Source organism: Mytilus trossulus, unplaced genomic scaffold, assembly GCF_036588685.1.
Source record: "Mytilus trossulus isolate FHL-02 unplaced genomic scaffold, PNRI_Mtr1.1.1.hap1 h1tg000445l__unscaffolded, whole genome shotgun sequence".
Lineage (NCBI taxonomy): Eukaryota > Metazoa > Mollusca > Bivalvia > Mytilida > Mytilidae > Mytilus > Mytilus trossulus.
This window is the reverse complement of record NW_026963363.1, coordinates 121,021-139,861: the sequence shown is the minus strand read 5'-3', so window position 1 is coordinate 139,861 and position 18,841 is coordinate 121,021. Positions and strand designations below refer to the sequence as shown.

Sequence of the window (18,841 nt, the reverse complement as noted above, 5' to 3'; positions counted from 1 at the left end):
TGCAATGTCTGTAATAAGTCATATTGTTTTAAAAATATAGATTGCTACAATGTATGTAATAAAACATATGAATGATAAAATATACTCCCTGCATACAACAAAATTTGTGGACAAAAATATTATTATTATGTGTGCCTTTCCACAGCATTCATGTCATTATGGATTATTTTTGATAAAATATCAAGGTTTCTTTGAGTTATAAAAGCATTCTGTATACTGCCCTGTTGCCTAAAATGCTTTGGAAAAACTATAACAAATGTGTATCTACAATGTATCTGTCTATGAAAATTACCAAATAATTAAGTAAATAAAAAAATGTGTTTTTTCTTTTGCAGATATTTTGTAAGAAAGGGAAGATTGTTGCTCAACACATAATATATGAACTAAATCATTGAAAATGCTTCAAGATAAGCTGTCAACACAGTTATATCAATGGCTACAGAAATAGGGAATGGTGATCAATAGAAGTCATAACCTATGATAGGGCAAAGGTCATAGAAAATAGAAATTTGTTTTGATTCTAGTTACAACAATGTTTAAGTTAGAGTCTTACATCAGCCCCCTGTTAATGGGTTATGTTGACAAGTATGTCAAACTTCGACCTGAAGATTTTCAATTGTCATTATGGGGTGGTGATGTCGTTCTCAATAATCTTGATCTTCGTTTGGATGTCATAGAAAAGGCTATTCATCTCCCTATTGTCTTCAAAAGTGGCCATATTCATGAGTTACGTATCCATGTGCCGTGGACAAAACTGGGATCTGAACCTGTTGTGATAACAATAAACACAATTGAATGTATTCTAAAATTAAGAGAAAGTCCTTATGAAGGTAGTAGCAAAGGACCAAAGTCTGACTTACGGAGGTCAAAATCAAGGCCATCATTGAAACCAAGGAAACAGGGTGAAGAAGATCTGCCACCAGGTTATTTACAAAGTTTGATGAATAAAATTGCCAACAATGTTAGTATCATCATCAATAATCTAATTGTTAAGTTTGTTGAGGACGACATTGTTTTATCTTTAAACATAAAATCAGCGGAGGTATATAGTGCAGATGAGAAGTGGGATAGAGACTTTATAGAGTTATCTCCCCCTCAGTTAGTGTTAAGGAAGGCCATCAACCTGTGTGATCTGACAGTGTGCCTTGATAAATGTGATCAGAGTGGTAAGATAGAACATTATCAGGATCCACTGATCTACAGGTGCTCCGTCACAGGGAGGTTATACGCCAAGTACGATTCTGTTAATGCCAAGCGGGCGAGCGTAACAAAGTTTGACCTGTTCTGTGAACATTTAGACGTATCATTGACGGATACACAACTTCCAATGTTTGAGAGACTAATAGAACTATGTATGGCATTGTATTATGGTACATTAGATCCAGCCAAGAAAGACGAGGGACATGATAGTACTAGTACTGTTTATGAAGAAGACAGCAGTATAACTATTGGTAAGATCAGGCTTAAAAAAATCACAAACCCTTTCTAATTTTCGTCTGCAATAATTTTTAGTCATAATTCAAACAAAGACGATTAGATTTGATATTTACAACACATACATGTACAAACAACATAAACACAATAGATAAGGAAGTAAAAACAAAGATTTAAATGTTTGCCTACATTTACTCAGTATGCCAACCCATCAAATTAAATATCTTGAATACACACTGATTACTTTATGTATTTTTAAATAAACATAGAACTTGATTGATATTAGAAAAGTTTCTACCTTATAAGAACAAAAATGAAGAGAATATAAACTCATAGGTGGATCCAGGGGTGGGGGCCCCAGTGAGAAAAATTTGGTTGATTTATTATATAGGGAATCATTGAAGCATGACAGGAGCAGGCCCCCCTCCCCCTTTTAGGTCAGTCAGCGGGCCCCCCTTACATGCCTTAGGAAAAGTTCTGGATCCGACACTGAAACTAATCACAAATATGTTATAAATCTGGAATATATACAATGTATATATCTCCTTTTATAAGTTCATGTACATGAAAAGAGATAGCACAAAGTCGGCTAAAAATAATTAAACAGGAAATGAAGTATCTGTGAAAATTAGTTAAATTACAGTAATCATTACTTATTTCAGAAGAGGAATCTGATACTTCGTCTGAGTTAGATCAACAGGGATGGAGTCAGTGGATGTGGTCTTATGTACCTCAGATCTTACCAGAGAATGAGGAGGAGGGGGAGTCAGATGATACTACAGCAAGGAAAAAACCTCAGCCTCCCACTCTATCTATTGGGATGTACGGACATAAAATATCTGTTATGTTTAAGGTAAGGGGATGATGGGACATAAAATATCTGTTATGTCTAAGGTAAAAAACCTCAGCCTCCCACTCTATCCATTAGGATGTATGGACATAAAATATCTGTCATGTTTAAGGTAAGGGGATGTATGGACATAAAATATCTGTCATGTTTAAGGTAAGGGGATGTATGGACATAAAATATCTGTTATGTTTAAGGTAAAGGGATGTACGGACATAAAATATCTGTCATGTTTAAGGTTAGGGGATGATGGGACATAAAATATATGTTATGTTTAAGGTAAGGGGATGTATGGACATAAAATATCTGTTATGTTTAAGGTAAGGGGATGTATGGACATAAAATATCTGTCATGTTTAAGGTAAGGGGATGATGGGACATAAAATATCTGTCATGTTTAAGGTTAGGGGATGATGGGACATAAAATATCTGTTATGTTTAAGGTAAGGGGATGATGGGACATAAAATATCTGTTATGTTTAAGGTAAGGGGATGATGGGACATAAAATATCTGTTATGTTTAAGGTAAGGGGATGTATGGATATAAAACATCTGTCATGTTTAAGATTAGGGGATGATGGGACATAAAATATCTTTCATGTTTTAGATAAGGGGATGATTGGACATAAAATATCTGTCATGTTTAAGGTAAGCGGATGATTGGACATAAAATATCTGTCATGTTTAAGGTAGGGGAATGTATGGACATAAACTATCTGTCATGTTTAAGGTAGGGGAATGTATGGACATAAACTATCTGTCATGTTTAAGGTAGGGGAATGTATGGACATAAAATATCTGTTATGTTTCAGTTAAGGGGTTGATGGGACATAAAATATCTGTCATGTTTTAGATAAAGGGATGTATGGACATAAAATATCTGTCATGTTTTAGATAAAGGGATGATTGGACATAAACTATCTGTCATGTTTAAGGTAGGGGAATGTATGGACATAAAATATCTGTTATGTTTCAGTTAAGGGGTTGATGGGACATAAAATATCTGTCATGTTTTAGATAAAGGGATGTATGGACATAAAATATCTGTCATGTTTAAGGTAAGGGGATGTATGGACATAAAATATCTGTCATGTTTAAGGTAAGGGGTTGATAGGACATAAAATATCTGTTATGTTTTAGATAAAGGGATGTATGGACATAAAATATCTGTTATGTTTAAGGTAAGCGGATGATGGGACATAAAATATCTGTTATGTTTAAGGTAAGGGGATGATGGGACATAAAATATCTGTTATGTTTTAGATAAAGGGATGTATGGACATAAAATATCTGTCATGTTTTAGATAAAGGGATGTATGGACATAAAATATCTGTCATGTTTAAGGTAAGGGGATGATGGGACATAAAATATCTGTTATGTTTTAGATAAAGGGATGTATGGACATAAAATATCTATCATGTTTAAGGTAAGGGGATGATGGGACATAAAATATCTGTTATGTTTCAGGTAAGGGGTTGATGGGACATAAAATATCTGTTATGTTTAAGGTAAGGGGATGATTGGACATAAAATATCTGTCATGTTTTAGATAAAGGGATGTATGGACATAAAATATCTATCATGTTTAAGGTGAGGGGATGATGGGACATAAAATATCTGTTATGTTTAAGGTAAGCGGATGATGGGACATAAAATATCTGTTATGTTTAAGGTAAGGGGATGATGGGACATAAAATATCTGTTATGTTTAAGGTAAGCGGATGATGGGACATAAAATATCTGTCATGTTTAAGGTAAGCGGATGATGGGACATAATATTTCTGTTATGTTTAAGGTAAGGGGATGATTGGACATAAAACATCTGTCATGTTTTAGATAAGGGGATGATTGGACATAAAATATCTGTCATGTTTAAGGTAAGGGGTTGATGGGACATAAAACATCTGTCATGTTTCAGGTAAGGGGATGATTGGACATACAATATCTGTCATGTTTTAGATAAGGGGATGATTGGACATAAAATATCTGTCATGTTTTAGATAAGGGGTTGGTGGGACATAAAATATCTGTCATGTTTAAGGTAAAGGGATGTATGGACATAAAATATCTGTCATGTTTAAGGTAAGGGGATGTATGGACATAAAATATCTGTCATGTTTAAGGTAAGGGGAGATGGGACATAAAATATCTGTCATGTTTAAGGTAAGCGGATGATGGGACATAATATTTCTGTTATGTTTAAGGTAAGGGGTTGATGGGACATAAAACATCTGTCATGTTTAAGGTAAGTGGATGATGGGACATAAAATATCTGTCATGTTTTAGATAAAGGGATGTATGGACATAAAATATCTGTCATGTTTAAGGTAAGGGGATGATGGGACATAAAATATCTGTTATGTTTAAGGTAAGCGGATGATGGGACATAAAATATCTGTTATGTTTAAGGTAAGGGGATGATGGGACATAAAATATCTGTTATGTTTAAGGTAAGCGGATGATGGGACATAAAATATCTGTCATGTTTAAGGTAAGCGGATGATGGGACATAATATTTCTGTTATGTTTAAGGTAAGGGGTTGATGGGACATAAAACATCTGTCATGTTTAAGGTAAGGGGTTGATGGGACATAAAACATCTGTCATGTTTCAGGTAAGGGGATGATTGGACATACAATATCTGTCATGTTTTAGATAAGGGGATGATTGGACATAAAATATCTGTCATGTTTAAGGTAAGGGGTTGGTGGGACATAAAATATCTGTCATGTTTTAGATAAAGGGATGTATGGACATAAAATATCTGTCATGTTTAAGGTAAGGGGATGATGGGACATAAAATATCTGTTATGTTTAAGGTAAGCGGATGATGGGACATAAAATATCTGTCATGTTTAAGGTAAGCGGATGATGGGACATAATATTTCTGTTATGTTTAAGGTAAGGGGTTGATGGGACATAAAACATCTGTCATGTTTAAGGTAAGGGGTTGATGGGACATAAAACATCTGTCATGTTTCAGGTAAGGGGATGATTGGACATACAATATCTGTCATGTTTTAGATAAGGGGATGATTGGACATAAAATATCTGTCATGTTTAAGGTAAGGGGTTGGTGGGACATAAAATATCTGTCATGTTTTAGATAAAGGGATGTATGGACATAAAATATCTGTCATGTTTAAGGTAAGGGGATGATGGGACATAAAATATCTGTTATGTTTAAGGTAAGCGGATGATGGGACATAAAATATCTGTTATGTTTAAGGTAAGGGGATGATGGGACATAAAATATCTGTCATGTTTAAGGTAAGGGGATGATGGGACATAAAATATCTGTTATGTTTAAGGTAAGCGGATGATGGGACATAAAATATCGGTTATGTTTAAGGTAAGGGGATGATGGGACATAAAATATCTGTTATGTTTAAGGTAAGCGGATGATGGGACATAAAATATCTGTCATGTTTAAGGTAAGCGGATGATGGGACATAATATTTCTGTTATGTTTAAGGTAAGGGGATGATGGGACATAAAATATCTGTCATGTTTCAGGTAAGGGGATGTATGGACATAAAATATATGTCATGTTTAAGGTAAAGGGATGATGGGACATAAAATATCTGTCATGTTTAAGGTAAGCGGATGATTGGACATAAAATATCTGTCATGTTTAAGGTAGGGGAATGTATGGACATGAACTATCTGTCATGTTTAAGGTAAGGGGTTGATGGGACATAAAATATCTGTCATGTTTAAGGTAAGGGGATGTATGGACATAAAATATCTGTCATGTTTAAGGTAAAGGGATGATGGGACATAAAATATCTGTCATGTTTAAGGTAGGGGAATGTATGGACATGAACTATCTGTCATGTTTAAGGTAAGGGGTTGATGGGACATAAAATATCTGTTATGTTTAAGGTAAGGGGATGTATGGACATAAAATATCTGTTATGTTTAAGGTAAGGGGATGTATGGACATAAAATATATGTCATGTTTAAGGTAAGGGGATGTATGGACATAAAATATATGTCATGTTTAAGGTAAGGGGATGTATGGACATAAAATATCTGTTATGTTTAAGGTAAGGGGTTGATGGGACATAAAATATCTGTCATGTTCAAGGTAAGGGGATGTATGGACATAAAATATCTGTCATGTTTAAGGTAAGGGGATGTATGGACATAAAATATCTGTTATGTTTAAGGTAAGGGGTTGATGGGACATAAAATATCTGTCATGTTTAAGGTAAGGGGATGTATGGACATAAAATATCTGTTATGTTTAAGGTAAGGAATGTATGGACATAAAATATCTGTCATGTTTAAGGTAAAGGGATGATGGGACATAAAATATCTGTCATGTTTAAGGTAAGCGGATGATTGGACATAAAATATCTGTCATGTTTAAGGTAGGGGAATGTATGGACATGAACTATCTGTCATGTTTAAGGTAAAGGGATGATGGGACATAAAATATCTGTCATGTTTAAGGTAAGCGGATGATTGGACATAAAATATCTGTCATGTTTAAGGTAGGGGAATGTATGGACATGAACTATCTGTCATGTTTAAGGTAAGGGGTTGATGGGACATAAAATATCTGTCATGTTTAAGGTAAGGGGATGTATGGACATAAAATATCTGTCATGTTTAAGGTAAGGGGATGTATGGACATAAAATATCTGTCATGTTTAAGGTAAAGGGATGATGGGACATAAAATATCTGTCATGTTTAAGGTAAGCGGATGATTGGACATAAAATATCTGTCATGTTTAAGGTAGGGGAATGTATGGACATGAACTATCTGTCATGTTTAAGGTAAGGGGTTGATGGGACATAAAATATCTGTCATGTTTAAGGTAAGGGGATGATGGGACATAAAATATCTGTTATGTTTAAGGTAAGGGGATGTATGGACATAAAATATCTGTCATGTTTAAGGTAAGGGGATGATGGGACATAAAATATCTGTCATGTTTAAGGTAAGGGGTTGATGGGACATAAAATATCTGTCATGTTTAAGGTAAGGGGTTGATGGGACATAAAATATCTGTCATGTTTAAGGTAAGGGGATGATGGGACATAAAATATCTGTTATGTTTAAGGTAAGGGGATGTATGGACATAAAATATCTGTCATGTTTAAGGTAAGGGGATGTATGGACATAAAATATCTGTCATGTTTAAGGTAAGGGGATGTATGGACATAAAATATCTGTCATGTTTAAGGTAAAGGGATGATGGGACATAAAATATCTGTCATGTTTAAGGTAAAGGGATGTATGGACATAAAATATCTGTCATGTTTAAGGTAAAGGGATGTATGGACATAAAATATCTTATGTTTAAGGTAAAGGGATGTATGGACATAAAATATCTGTTATGTTTAAGGTAGGGGAATGTATGGACATGAACTATCTGTCATGTTTAAGGTAAGGGGTTGATGGGACATAAAATATCTGTTATGTTTAAGGTAAGGGGATGTATGGACATAAAATATCTGTTATGTTTAAGGTAGGGGAATGTATGAACATAAAATATCTGTCATGTTTAAGGTAAAGGGATGTATGGACATAAAACATCTGTCATGTTTAAGGTAAAGGGATGATGGGACATAAAATATCTGTCATGTTTAAGGTAAGGGGATGTATGAACATAAAATATCTGTCATGTTTAAGGTAAAGGGATGTATGGACATAAAACATCTGTCATGTTTAAGGTAAAGGGATGATGGGACATAAAATATCTTTCATGTTTAAGGTAAGGGGATGTATGAACATAAAATATCTGTCATGTTTAAGGTAAGGGGATGTTTGGACATAACATATCTGTCATGTTTCAGGTAAGGGGGTGTATGGACATAAAATATCTGTCATGTTTAAGGTAAGGGGATGATTGGACATAAAATATCTGTCATGTTTAAGGTAAGGGGATGTTTGGACATAAAATATCTGTCATGTTTAAGGTAAGGAGATGATGGGACATAAAATATCTGTCATGTTTCAGGTAAGGGGATGTATGGACATAAAATATCTGTCATGTTTAAGGTAAAGGGATGTATGGACATAAAATATCTGTCATGTTTAAGGTAAGGGATGTATGGACATAAAATATCTGTCATGTTTAAGGTAAAGGGATGTATGGACATAAAATATCTGTTATGTTTAAGGTAAGGGGATGATGGGACATAAAATATCTGTTATGTCTAAGGTAAAAAACCTCAGCCTCCCACTCTATCTATTGGGATGTATGGACATAAAATATCTGTCATGTTTAAGGTAAGGGGATGTTTGGACATAACATATCTGTCATGTTTAAGGTAAGGGGATGTATGGACATAACATATCTGTTATGTTTAAGGTAAGGGGATGTATGGACATAAAATATCTGTCATGTTTAAGGTAAGGGGATGTATGGACATAAAATATCTGTTATGTTTAAGGTAAGGGGATGTATGGACATAAAATATCTGTTATGTTTAAGGTAAGGGGATGATGGGACATAAAATATCTGTCATGTTTCAGGTAAGGGGATGATGGGACATAAAATATCTGGCATGTTTAAGGTAAGGGGATGTATGGAGATAAAATATCTGTTATGTTTAAGGTAAGGGGATGTATGGACATAAAATATCTGTCATGTTTAAGGTAAGGGGATGATGGGACATAAAATATCTGTCATGTTTCAGGTAAGGGGATGTATGGACATAAAATATCTGTGATGTTTAAGGTAAGGGGTTGATGGGACATAAAATATCTGTCATGTTTCAGGTAAGGGGATGTAAACATAAAATATCTGTTATGTCTAAGGTAAGGGATGTATGGACATAAAATATCTGTTATGTTTAAGGTAAGGGATGTATGGACATAGAATATCTGTCAATTCATTGTAAGAAATGATGATAAGAGCTTGTAATGAGGCACTGCGCAAGATTCCAAGTGTCTCATTTACTCTCATATAGTAAATAACATGCTTGTAATAACTTAAGCCTTGTTATTACAGCTTAGATTGCCCTTAAAGGCCTTGTCTCATTGATTTACCATGGTTGATCAAAATTGTATTATAGGAATTAGAAAATTAGTTATCAAGGTAATATATTAAGCTACTGTGCAAAGTTTTAAGAATTCCCAAGTGCCCATTAAAGATAAAATATTTATGATATATTTAACTGATAACAAACATATGTTATTACAGATTAAGGAAAAAGAGTAGACAACTCATGAAAGTGTCTGTAATAACACATGCATGTTATTTTTCTCTGATTACTTATTTAAGTTAGACCCTTGACTGATGTATAAGACAGTGTTCTCCACAGATCTTTCATTGAGCATCCTGGTAAATGTTAACAGGGGAAATACCATCTTGTTTCTAAAAATGATAGCATCACATCCATAACATAATCTATAAGAAAACCACAAAATCACATTGCCCTGATGCTAAAAGACCCTAGGAAGAACACTGTAAGAACACTTGTAATTAAGTTTACTTAATTGTAGAACAGCTTTGCAATCTTGTTTGTATACATGCATGTATGTGGAAATTTAAGTATAAAAGAAAACTAAACTGAAAAATAAAATAAAATCAGATTCAATGAAAATGAAAGGACAAATTTATACTCAAGTAAGGTGTTTACCTGCTAGTTGAACAGTGCAATGAGAAAATGTTATTCATTATCAACAGTAGAAACTACATAGATATAATCTTTAGTAGCAAAAGATTATGGTGTTACTGTAAATTGATTTCTTGTCACCTTAATTTATTTTATAGCAATATATATATACAGTATTATAAATTTATTCCTTCCACGTTATCCTATTGCATAGCAATATATATATTCCGGATATACTCATATGGTCCGGAACATATACAGTGCAGTTAATTGATTCACATGACCTTATTTTAATGTTACAGGGGACAACATAATCAGGTACAAGTTTATTACCAAATACTTTAAGCATAATAATATGTTGTATTTTATAGTTGACTGAGAAACTGAGAGAAAAAGTGCATTATGGTCCCCAGAAGATTGCGTTTCGCCCTTTTGTATTACTGGAGGGAGAAGGTATAGCTGTAGACATACTAGTAAAAGGTCTGGCATTCTTTGATGCACAAGTTGGAATAACACATCTCAACATGTTGTGTCAGGGGCAGTGTATCTGTGGTATAAAAGATGATGCAGATACGAAGGTATGTTAATTTTCTCCCCTCTACTGCCACACCCCCTTACGATGTTGTATCAGGTGCAGTGTATCTGTGGATTGAAATATGTTAATTTTTTTCCCTTAAGATGGTCTGTCAGGGCCAGTTTTTCTGTGGAATAAAATATGATACACTCATCTTTTTGTCAATATTAAAACAAATCTGACTGAATAATTTAGTGGACCTAAGATTTGTAGTCTACTCAAATGACACAAAACTATTTCTTGACTATATATTTAAAGATTTATATGATAAAATTGAAAATGGAAATGGGGAATGTGTTAAAGAGACAACAACTCTATAAAGAATTAGAAAACAGCCAAAATCCACCAATGGGTCTTCAACACAGTGATGAAATCCCACACCGGGAGGCGTGCTTAAGCTGGTCCTCATGCAAAAATATGTACTAGTTTAGTGATAATTGATTTCATACTAACAAAAGAAGAAGTCTGAATCCAATTTCAGAATAAGTAACAAAAGATAAACTTAATAAACATGATAAAGTGTTTCTATTTTTACAGAGTAATCTAGAAAACATAAGATTTGTAGTCAAATTAAATGACACAATTCTCTATTTCTTTACTATATTTTTACGTTTTTAAACCAGCCTACTTAATAAAGTTCTTCTATTTTCCCAGAGCTCTGTGATGGTACAAGGTGGAAACAGTTTACAGGATAAGACAGAGGCTAATTACTATTCAAATTCTCTGTTTGATAAATCCTCACCAGCCAATCAGAATGAGCCATTACAGTTAGCCCTGGATAGTGAGACTCATGCTGAGATATATACAGAACAGTATAGTCAGGTCAAGTTTGGGGCTTTCTTCTTTGACTATCTATATGTAATGGCCGACACAGAAGACAAAACTCAAGGTAGGACACATTCTTCTTTGACTATCTATATGTAATGGCCAACACAGAAGACAAAACTCAAGGTAGGACACTTTCTTCTTTGACTATCTGTATGTAATGGCCGACACAGAAGACAAAACTCAAGGTAGGACACATTCTTCTTTGACTATCTATATGTAATGGCTGACACAGAAGACAAAACTCAAGGTAGGACACATTCTTCTTTGACTATCTGTATGTAATGGCCGATACAGAAGACAAAACTCAAGGTAGGACACTTTCTTCTTTGACTATCTATATGTAATGGCTGACACAGAAGACAAAACTCAAGGTAGGACACTTTCTTCTTTGACTATCTGTATGTAATGGCCGATACAGAAGACAAAAATCAAGGTAGGACACTTTCTTCTTTGACTATCTGTATGTAATGGCCGACACAGAAGACAAAACTCAAGGTAGGACACATTCTTCTTTGACTATCTATATGTAATGGCCAACACAGAAGACAAAACTCAAGGTAGGACACATTCTTCTTTGACTATCTATATGTAATGGCCAACACAGAAGACAAAACTCAAGGTAGGACACATTCTTCTTTGACTATCTATATGTAATGGCTGACACAGAAGACAAAACTCAAGGTAGGACACATTCTTCTTTGACTATCTGTATGTAATGGCCGATACAGAAGACAAAACTCAAGGTAGGACACTTTCTTCTTTGACTATCTATATGTAATGGCCGATACAGAAGACAAAACTCAAGGTAGGATACATTCTTCTTTGACTATCTGTATGTAATGGCCGACACAGAAGACAAAACTCAAGGTAGGACACATTCTTCTTTGACTATCTATATGTAATGGCCGATACAGAAGACAAAACTCAAGGTAGGACACTTTCTTCTTTGACTATCTGTATGTAATGGCCGATACAGAAGACAAAACTCAAGGTAGGACACTTTCTTCTTTGACTATCTGTATGTAATGGCCGACACAGAAGACAAAACTCAAGGTAGGACACTTTCTTCTTTGACTATCTATATGTAATGGCCAATACAGAAGACAAAACTCAAGGTAGGACACATTCTTCTTTGACAAGTATAAATAATTATGTTTGTGTTTATTTATCATGTTTATAAAGCCAAGACTTTCTTCTGTTTATTTTCAGGAAAAGGAACCAGTGTTTCGTCTGTTTCAGACATCACAGAAACTTTGTTCATGAAAGAGACGTCACTGATACGTTTTATTATTGGTCCGTGTCAGATAAATGCTTCCTCTTCATCAGTACACAGGTTCAGGAAGATACTGGCTTGTGCATATAATTATAATTATGAGCCTTACTACAAAGGCAAACCGGGTAAGTCTATAGAATTCAGGTCACTGTAGTTTTTTTATTGCTCCATTCATTTAAATGTACTAGGAACAGATTAACTTAGCTACTGGCAGTGCCTTTAATTATAAATATTAGGCTGTATACAAAGATAATCTAGCATGTGTAAATATATGGTCACAAATGTGTTAATAGTTGGACCATTTAATAAAATAAAATAAGACAACTATCCATCAAAGTTCAAATGGAATAAATGTAAGCAATTATATGAAATAACTACTTTGCTTTAATATGATGAAAACTGATCCCAACAAAACAGTATTAGAATTTTATGTTTGGATAAAAAAAACTTTCCACTTTAGCCTTGGATATTTCAATTGCCTACATTGCAAATTTCTTTACCTTTTCCACAGAGAATGTTAATGAAAGTCGACCACATCCTACAGAGGAGCAGATTAAGATCTTAGAGGAATTCATTCCAACAAAAACATTCCATATAAGTCTTCTACAACCAGTCCTTAATGTATACTATGCTGAACATCCATCCTGTGATATACCCAAGAAATCTTATAAAACTGTTCACAATCAAAAGGTATTTTAATTCCATGTATGTTTGTAATTAATTTGCATTACAATATATAATTGATTTTCTTTACAAAATAATTGATTTGCATTACAATATAATTGATTAATTTTGTGTATTACAATATAATTGATTATATTGTGTATTACAATATAATTGATTATATTGTGTATTACAATATAATTGATTAATTTTGTGTATACAATATAATTGATTAATTTTTGCATTACAATAGTTTGTGCGGGTTTGTATTTCAAGAATTGATGAGATTTGCAGTACTGTGGATTCATTTATTTTCGTGGATTAAGAAAAACTTGCATATTCGTGGATATTTAATTTCGTGGTTTTGCTGAAGTCTGCATACAAACTTATAGAGAAATTATCATTCGTTGAATATTTAATTTCGTGGTTTGAATGTGCCCACGAAATCCACGAAAATTGGTATTCAACGAATAATAATGAATCCACAGTATATTAGTTGATGATGATTTGCATTACAATTAGAAGTCAGAAAACTACAAAAAAATAATAATGGAAATAAATCTCTCAAATATTGCCCACTTAGCATTAATTTGTGTGGTTATTTTTGTGAGAAATATGTTTGTGTAATTCTATTGTAGGGATCTAAGACAACAGAACATGAAACAGTAGACATCCTGCCATGTGTCCACCTGACAACAGCCAGATTAGAATATCAAGTGACAAGCTCAATGTATCCACGGAAACTGGTACAACTAATCAGCAAGATGGCAGCACCATCTAGTAATCTATTACATCACTGTCACGCACACACACAGATAAAGGTATGTATCTAGGGGTGCTGTCAACAGTTTTGTGTATTACGTCATATTTAGAGAAACCATGAGTAAGTGTACCCTTACTGGTGGTATTGTGTATAAACATACTTGTATAAACTAAATATCAATGAAATTGTAATTTCTTGTGTTTATATTGAAATAAAGATGAAGTGTAATTTTAACATAAGAAAGTTCTACCTTATTTTATTACATAATCTAGGATATAAAGTTAATAGATGTGTAATTTTAACATAAGAAAGTTCTACCTTATTTTATTACATAATCTAGGGTATAAAGTTAATAGATTTAATTGCTTTTATTCATTTCTCTTTTTTTATTTCAGTTATTTGATTTCTCTGCTGGTCTTGTAACCAAGGATACTAAGGGAGATAAATCACATGTTGTGACAGTTATTCCCCCTTGTAGTGGAGCTCTGTATACTAGAAAGCTTCAGCTAACAATGTACTGGTAAGAAATAAAACTGGTTCTCTGTTGTCGGTATAAACAGTATGTGATAATCAGCTGTATTATGTAGAACACCAAACAGTTGTAGCTTCATGCTTCAGGGAAATTGTACTTTGGCAAAGATACCTTACAATTTGTTGCATGTCATGTGTATGTTCTTTTCGTTATTTGGAATATTGGACATTGATTGGCAATCTTTGATTATTTCTGTTAAATATATTAAAAACTTTAGACTTGCAATGATTTATGACCTTGACATATTCTATAGACACAGGTCTATTGTTGAAGACTGTTTGTTGGCCTCTAGATGTCTTGATTGATTTTTTTGTCATTGGGCTTTTGTCTCGTTGATGTATAACCACATCTCTTTTATTTATCATTTATTCATAATTTTTCTATTCACCAGAAAATTAAGGGCATAATGTAAAAACAGCTGTCTATATTATAAAACTATATGTTAATTTTAAGATGTCTTACTTTATAAGTATAATTAGTTTGTCTTATTAACCCACACTGCCGTATCATTTATTCTTATGAAAATTTTATTTATGTAGGACAAATAGCCACCTTCCTAAAGTAGAGAAGATGTATGAGCTCCCAGAAATCTCAATTAACTTAAACAAAGCCAACCTCCTATTGATACTAGAGATCTACCAATCATGGACACAGAATTCACCAAGGCCAACAGATATAAACACAAACAGTCTAATGGAGGATGTGTTCACTATAGGTAAATAATAACTGTTGATGTTTTACTATAGCTAAACAAAATTACCAGGCATCTCACAAACTACAAAAAACTTTGTACACATTTTCCCTATGATTTGATTTTTATGGCCCCGCAACGAAGTTGTCTGTGCCAAATTTGTTTGCCCTTGTCCGAAATTCTGAAATTCCGTCTTTTTGTCTATCCAAAATTCCGTCATTCCGCAACAAACCATATTTTGTCGACATTATGGGCTTTGGACTTTGAGAAATTGTTGAAAATTACAGTTATACAGACTTTTTTCTAAACGCCTTCAGATATTGTTCAGATTTTTGGTATGTGAGTTAACCATGATGAGTTATAGGTCAAGCTTATTTTTCATTCCGCTCCGTTTATTTTCACTGAAATTACGGGCTTTGGACTTTGATAAATTATTGAAAATCACAGTTATACAGATTTTTTCTCTATTCCCCTCCAGATTTTGAGCTGATTTTTTATATGTGAGACTACCGTCATGTTTGTGTCCGCATGTGTTTATATTGAAATTGCAGATTTTTCAACTTTTTGGGACGGGCCATTTGAGTCGCTTTGACACATCTAATTCTAATTGTAATTCCAAATTATAGTTTTGACCCCAATTTCACAGTTCACTGAATGTAGAAATGATAGTATGAGTTTTCTAATGACACAATCTTGTTTAATGTTATTTTTGACGAAGCAAACTAAATGTAATTAATAAATTTTAAATAAGTATTTTGCTATGTTTATCATTTTATACATAAATCAAGCTGTTAGTTTTTTCAATTGAATAGTTGAATTGCTTTACATTTTATCATAGCCAGGGCTTGTATAGCTAACAATATTGTAAGGGTTTTTGGTCATTGGTGAAGACTGTATGGGGATCAATATTTTTTATCAACATCTATGTTATTTGGACACTTGTTAATAGCTGTGTCTTTGGCACTCATTCCACATCATAATCAGATCTGTATTGAATGGTAATATCTGACTTTTATCTATATAATGTGTACATTCTTTTTCTTCTATGACTTTTAACCTCTGTTGTAGATGACGACCAAGCAGTGTTACCATTACTTGAGGTGAATGTAAATGGTTTTGAGATGAAGCAGTGTGTCACATCACTAGTAACAGCTTATACAGGGACCCTCTCATCGGTTCAAGTTATTTTGTATGGTAAATACATTACAATTTGGAGTTTAGTATGGAGTTCATTATCACTGAACTAGTATATTTATTTGTTATGGGGCCAACTGAAGCCCCCCTGGGGGTGAGGGAATTTCTTGCTGCATTAAGGACTTGTTGGTGACCTTCTGCTGTTGTCTTCTCTATGGTCAGGTTGTTGTCTCTTTGACACAATCCCCATTTCCATTCTCAATTTTATGTTTACTTATTATTTAATGCACTGGTATGTTTATGGAAGCCTAAACAATTTTCATCAAAATTTTAGCATCAAATTATAAGCAGTATGATTATCACCTATAATCTATAATTACAAGGTATATTTAGAATCTCATTCTTCCCTATAAGCTAACTTCGTTATTTCATTATATGTAAAAAGCCAAACATGTTTTCTATGATACAGTAGTCATAAAGGATTACAAACTTTTAAATATCCAGGAATGTTACAAGTGTGTATTATTCTGATTAAAAAAATGGTAATAAATAGGCAATTTTTTATTACAGATATACAGGCTGGTTCTATAATCCCTGTTGTTTGCTGTCCTGCCAATACAAACAAGCTTACATCTACAGAGTACTTTAGGAACCCCTCTCCTCTGACTGAAGATAAGAATGACTTCCTAACATTCACTGTACAGCTTCCCCATGAAAAGACAGTATCTGATGGTTTGTATTGAATATTTTACAAAGATATGATATACATTTTATTAACATGTTAGACCAAAGTGCATTTTGTATGAAGCATGGAATCGCTTCATTTTAAAAATGTGTGGGTGTTCATCACTTTTACAACCCTATAGAATTACTGAAGAAGAATTAAATTCTTTGAATTTGCATTGTCTGTAATAAAACAATTTTTGATGTTTTTATTGTTGTAAAACTGTTACAGAGTAGTATTTGCAAACATTTTAAGTTCTATTTCAATTCAAATTTTTCTAAAGAAAAGCTGTAACTAATACATTTATATATTGATCCCAGCATAATGGATGTTGAATTTTCAAAATTAATATGAAAATGACTAGGAATTATCTCCCTTTGACTGACAATAAATTTATTAACAAAATAATAATTTTCTTAATATATTTTCATCTTAATGACCAAAAAAATCCACCTGAAAATCTGATAAATAAGTGGTTTATGATGTTATGATAAGGATTAATTAATCTTCATGCTTATTCCCTTGATGATTTCTCTTATTCTAAATAGTTACAAATTTGGAAAAATCCTTAATTAAAGAGAAAATGTAAAATAAAGTTTACAGAACTAAGGGTATGTGTATTATTGAACCATTTATAAATGACATCTACTATATATTAGGGCAGTAAAAACCATATCCAGATTGAGTTATTAATGAATTGTTATATTTTCCAGTGCCAAGCTTACTGTTACTAAATACAGAAGGTGTTATATGTGCTATAGATCCATCTTTGTCAGACTGGTTTGAGTATAGACCAAAGAAGAAAGAAACATCAACAGAGCACAAGAAAGAACCTGTACAGGTTGATCAAGCTATCGCCCAGGCAGCTTTTCCATTACAACACATGTCTCAAGGTAGGTGTTAAAGATATGTCAGTAAAACATATTTTACAAGGAAGGTCTAAAAGATATGCCACAGGGCAGGTTTATAACAGATCGTTACAACATGTGTCACAGGGCAGGGTCTAAAGCAGTTCATTACAACATAAAAGCCATTTCCAAATGTTGGATCTTATGTACATGATCTTCTTTAATGAGTATACTTATATATAGTCATGTATTTGTTTAATCTTTAGCTTCCAGTACTGTTTTTTTCTTTAATGAGTATACTTATATCCAGTCATGTATATGTTTTATTCTTCAGCTTCCAGTACAGGATCTGTAGCTTTAGATACAACATCCTTTACCAAAACTAAAACACATTCCAGAAACAGATCTACATCTCAGAAACCCACCAATAAGAAATCAGATACAAAGGTCAAAGATCAGTGGGGTGAAAAACTGGCAGCCAAGTTTCCTTTACTGAGAATGCTACAAGTACATGTAAGGTTTTATAGATAAAAAAAAAAAAAGAGACAAAAGTTGGCAAAAATTTATAGTCTATTATTCAAAGATCTTTGTTATTATTTAAAGGACATTGGTTTAATATCTGATTAATATTAAAAAGATTGAGTACGTTTATACTTAAATCTATGTCCATGTGCCTGTGAACAACCTAGTCAATGGTTGTCTTTACAAATAAATAAATTCTGATATTTTTGTGATGATTTCTGATTTGATATGTACATACATTTTACTATCTTAAACAATTTTATAAAACAAGTGCTATATTTAACCACCAATTAACACTTAACCTACCTCACCATTGTTATTCAATATTTCAGATAGAGGTTAAAAGTTGTGCTATATTTATCCACCAATCACAACTAAACCTACCTCACCATTGTTATTCAATATTTCAGATAGAGGTTAAAAGTTGTGCT

At 33.2% G+C, this 18,841-nt stretch overlaps 1 protein-coding gene across 1 annotated transcript in view; it reads left to right on the top strand.

Annotated features, from left to right (window-relative positions):
* The first annotated feature begins 508 nt into the window (after positions 1 to 508).
* The window catches only part of LOC134702392 (intermembrane lipid transfer protein VPS13B-like), a 74,375-nt gene continuing 56,042 nt past the window's right edge, over positions 509 to 18,841 (top strand). Inside the window, exons 1-13 of the mRNA XM_063563296.1 lie at positions 509 to 1,451; positions 2,097 to 2,287; positions 10,230 to 10,436; positions 11,087 to 11,321; positions 12,470 to 12,658; positions 13,045 to 13,223; positions 13,835 to 14,017; positions 14,355 to 14,479; positions 15,031 to 15,206; positions 16,251 to 16,376; positions 16,887 to 17,048; positions 17,754 to 17,933; positions 18,223 to 18,401. Of these exons, the coding sequence (XP_063419366.1) occupies positions 533 to 1,451; positions 2,097 to 2,287; positions 10,230 to 10,436; positions 11,087 to 11,321; positions 12,470 to 12,658; positions 13,045 to 13,223; positions 13,835 to 14,017; positions 14,355 to 14,479; positions 15,031 to 15,206; positions 16,251 to 16,376; positions 16,887 to 17,048; positions 17,754 to 17,933; positions 18,223 to 18,401 (3,051 nt within the window). The 5' untranslated portion in view covers positions 509 to 532. The remainder of the gene's footprint in view (positions 1,452 to 2,096; positions 2,288 to 10,229; positions 10,437 to 11,086; positions 11,322 to 12,469; positions 12,659 to 13,044; positions 13,224 to 13,834; positions 14,018 to 14,354; positions 14,480 to 15,030; positions 15,207 to 16,250; positions 16,377 to 16,886; positions 17,049 to 17,753; positions 17,934 to 18,222; positions 18,402 to 18,841) is intronic.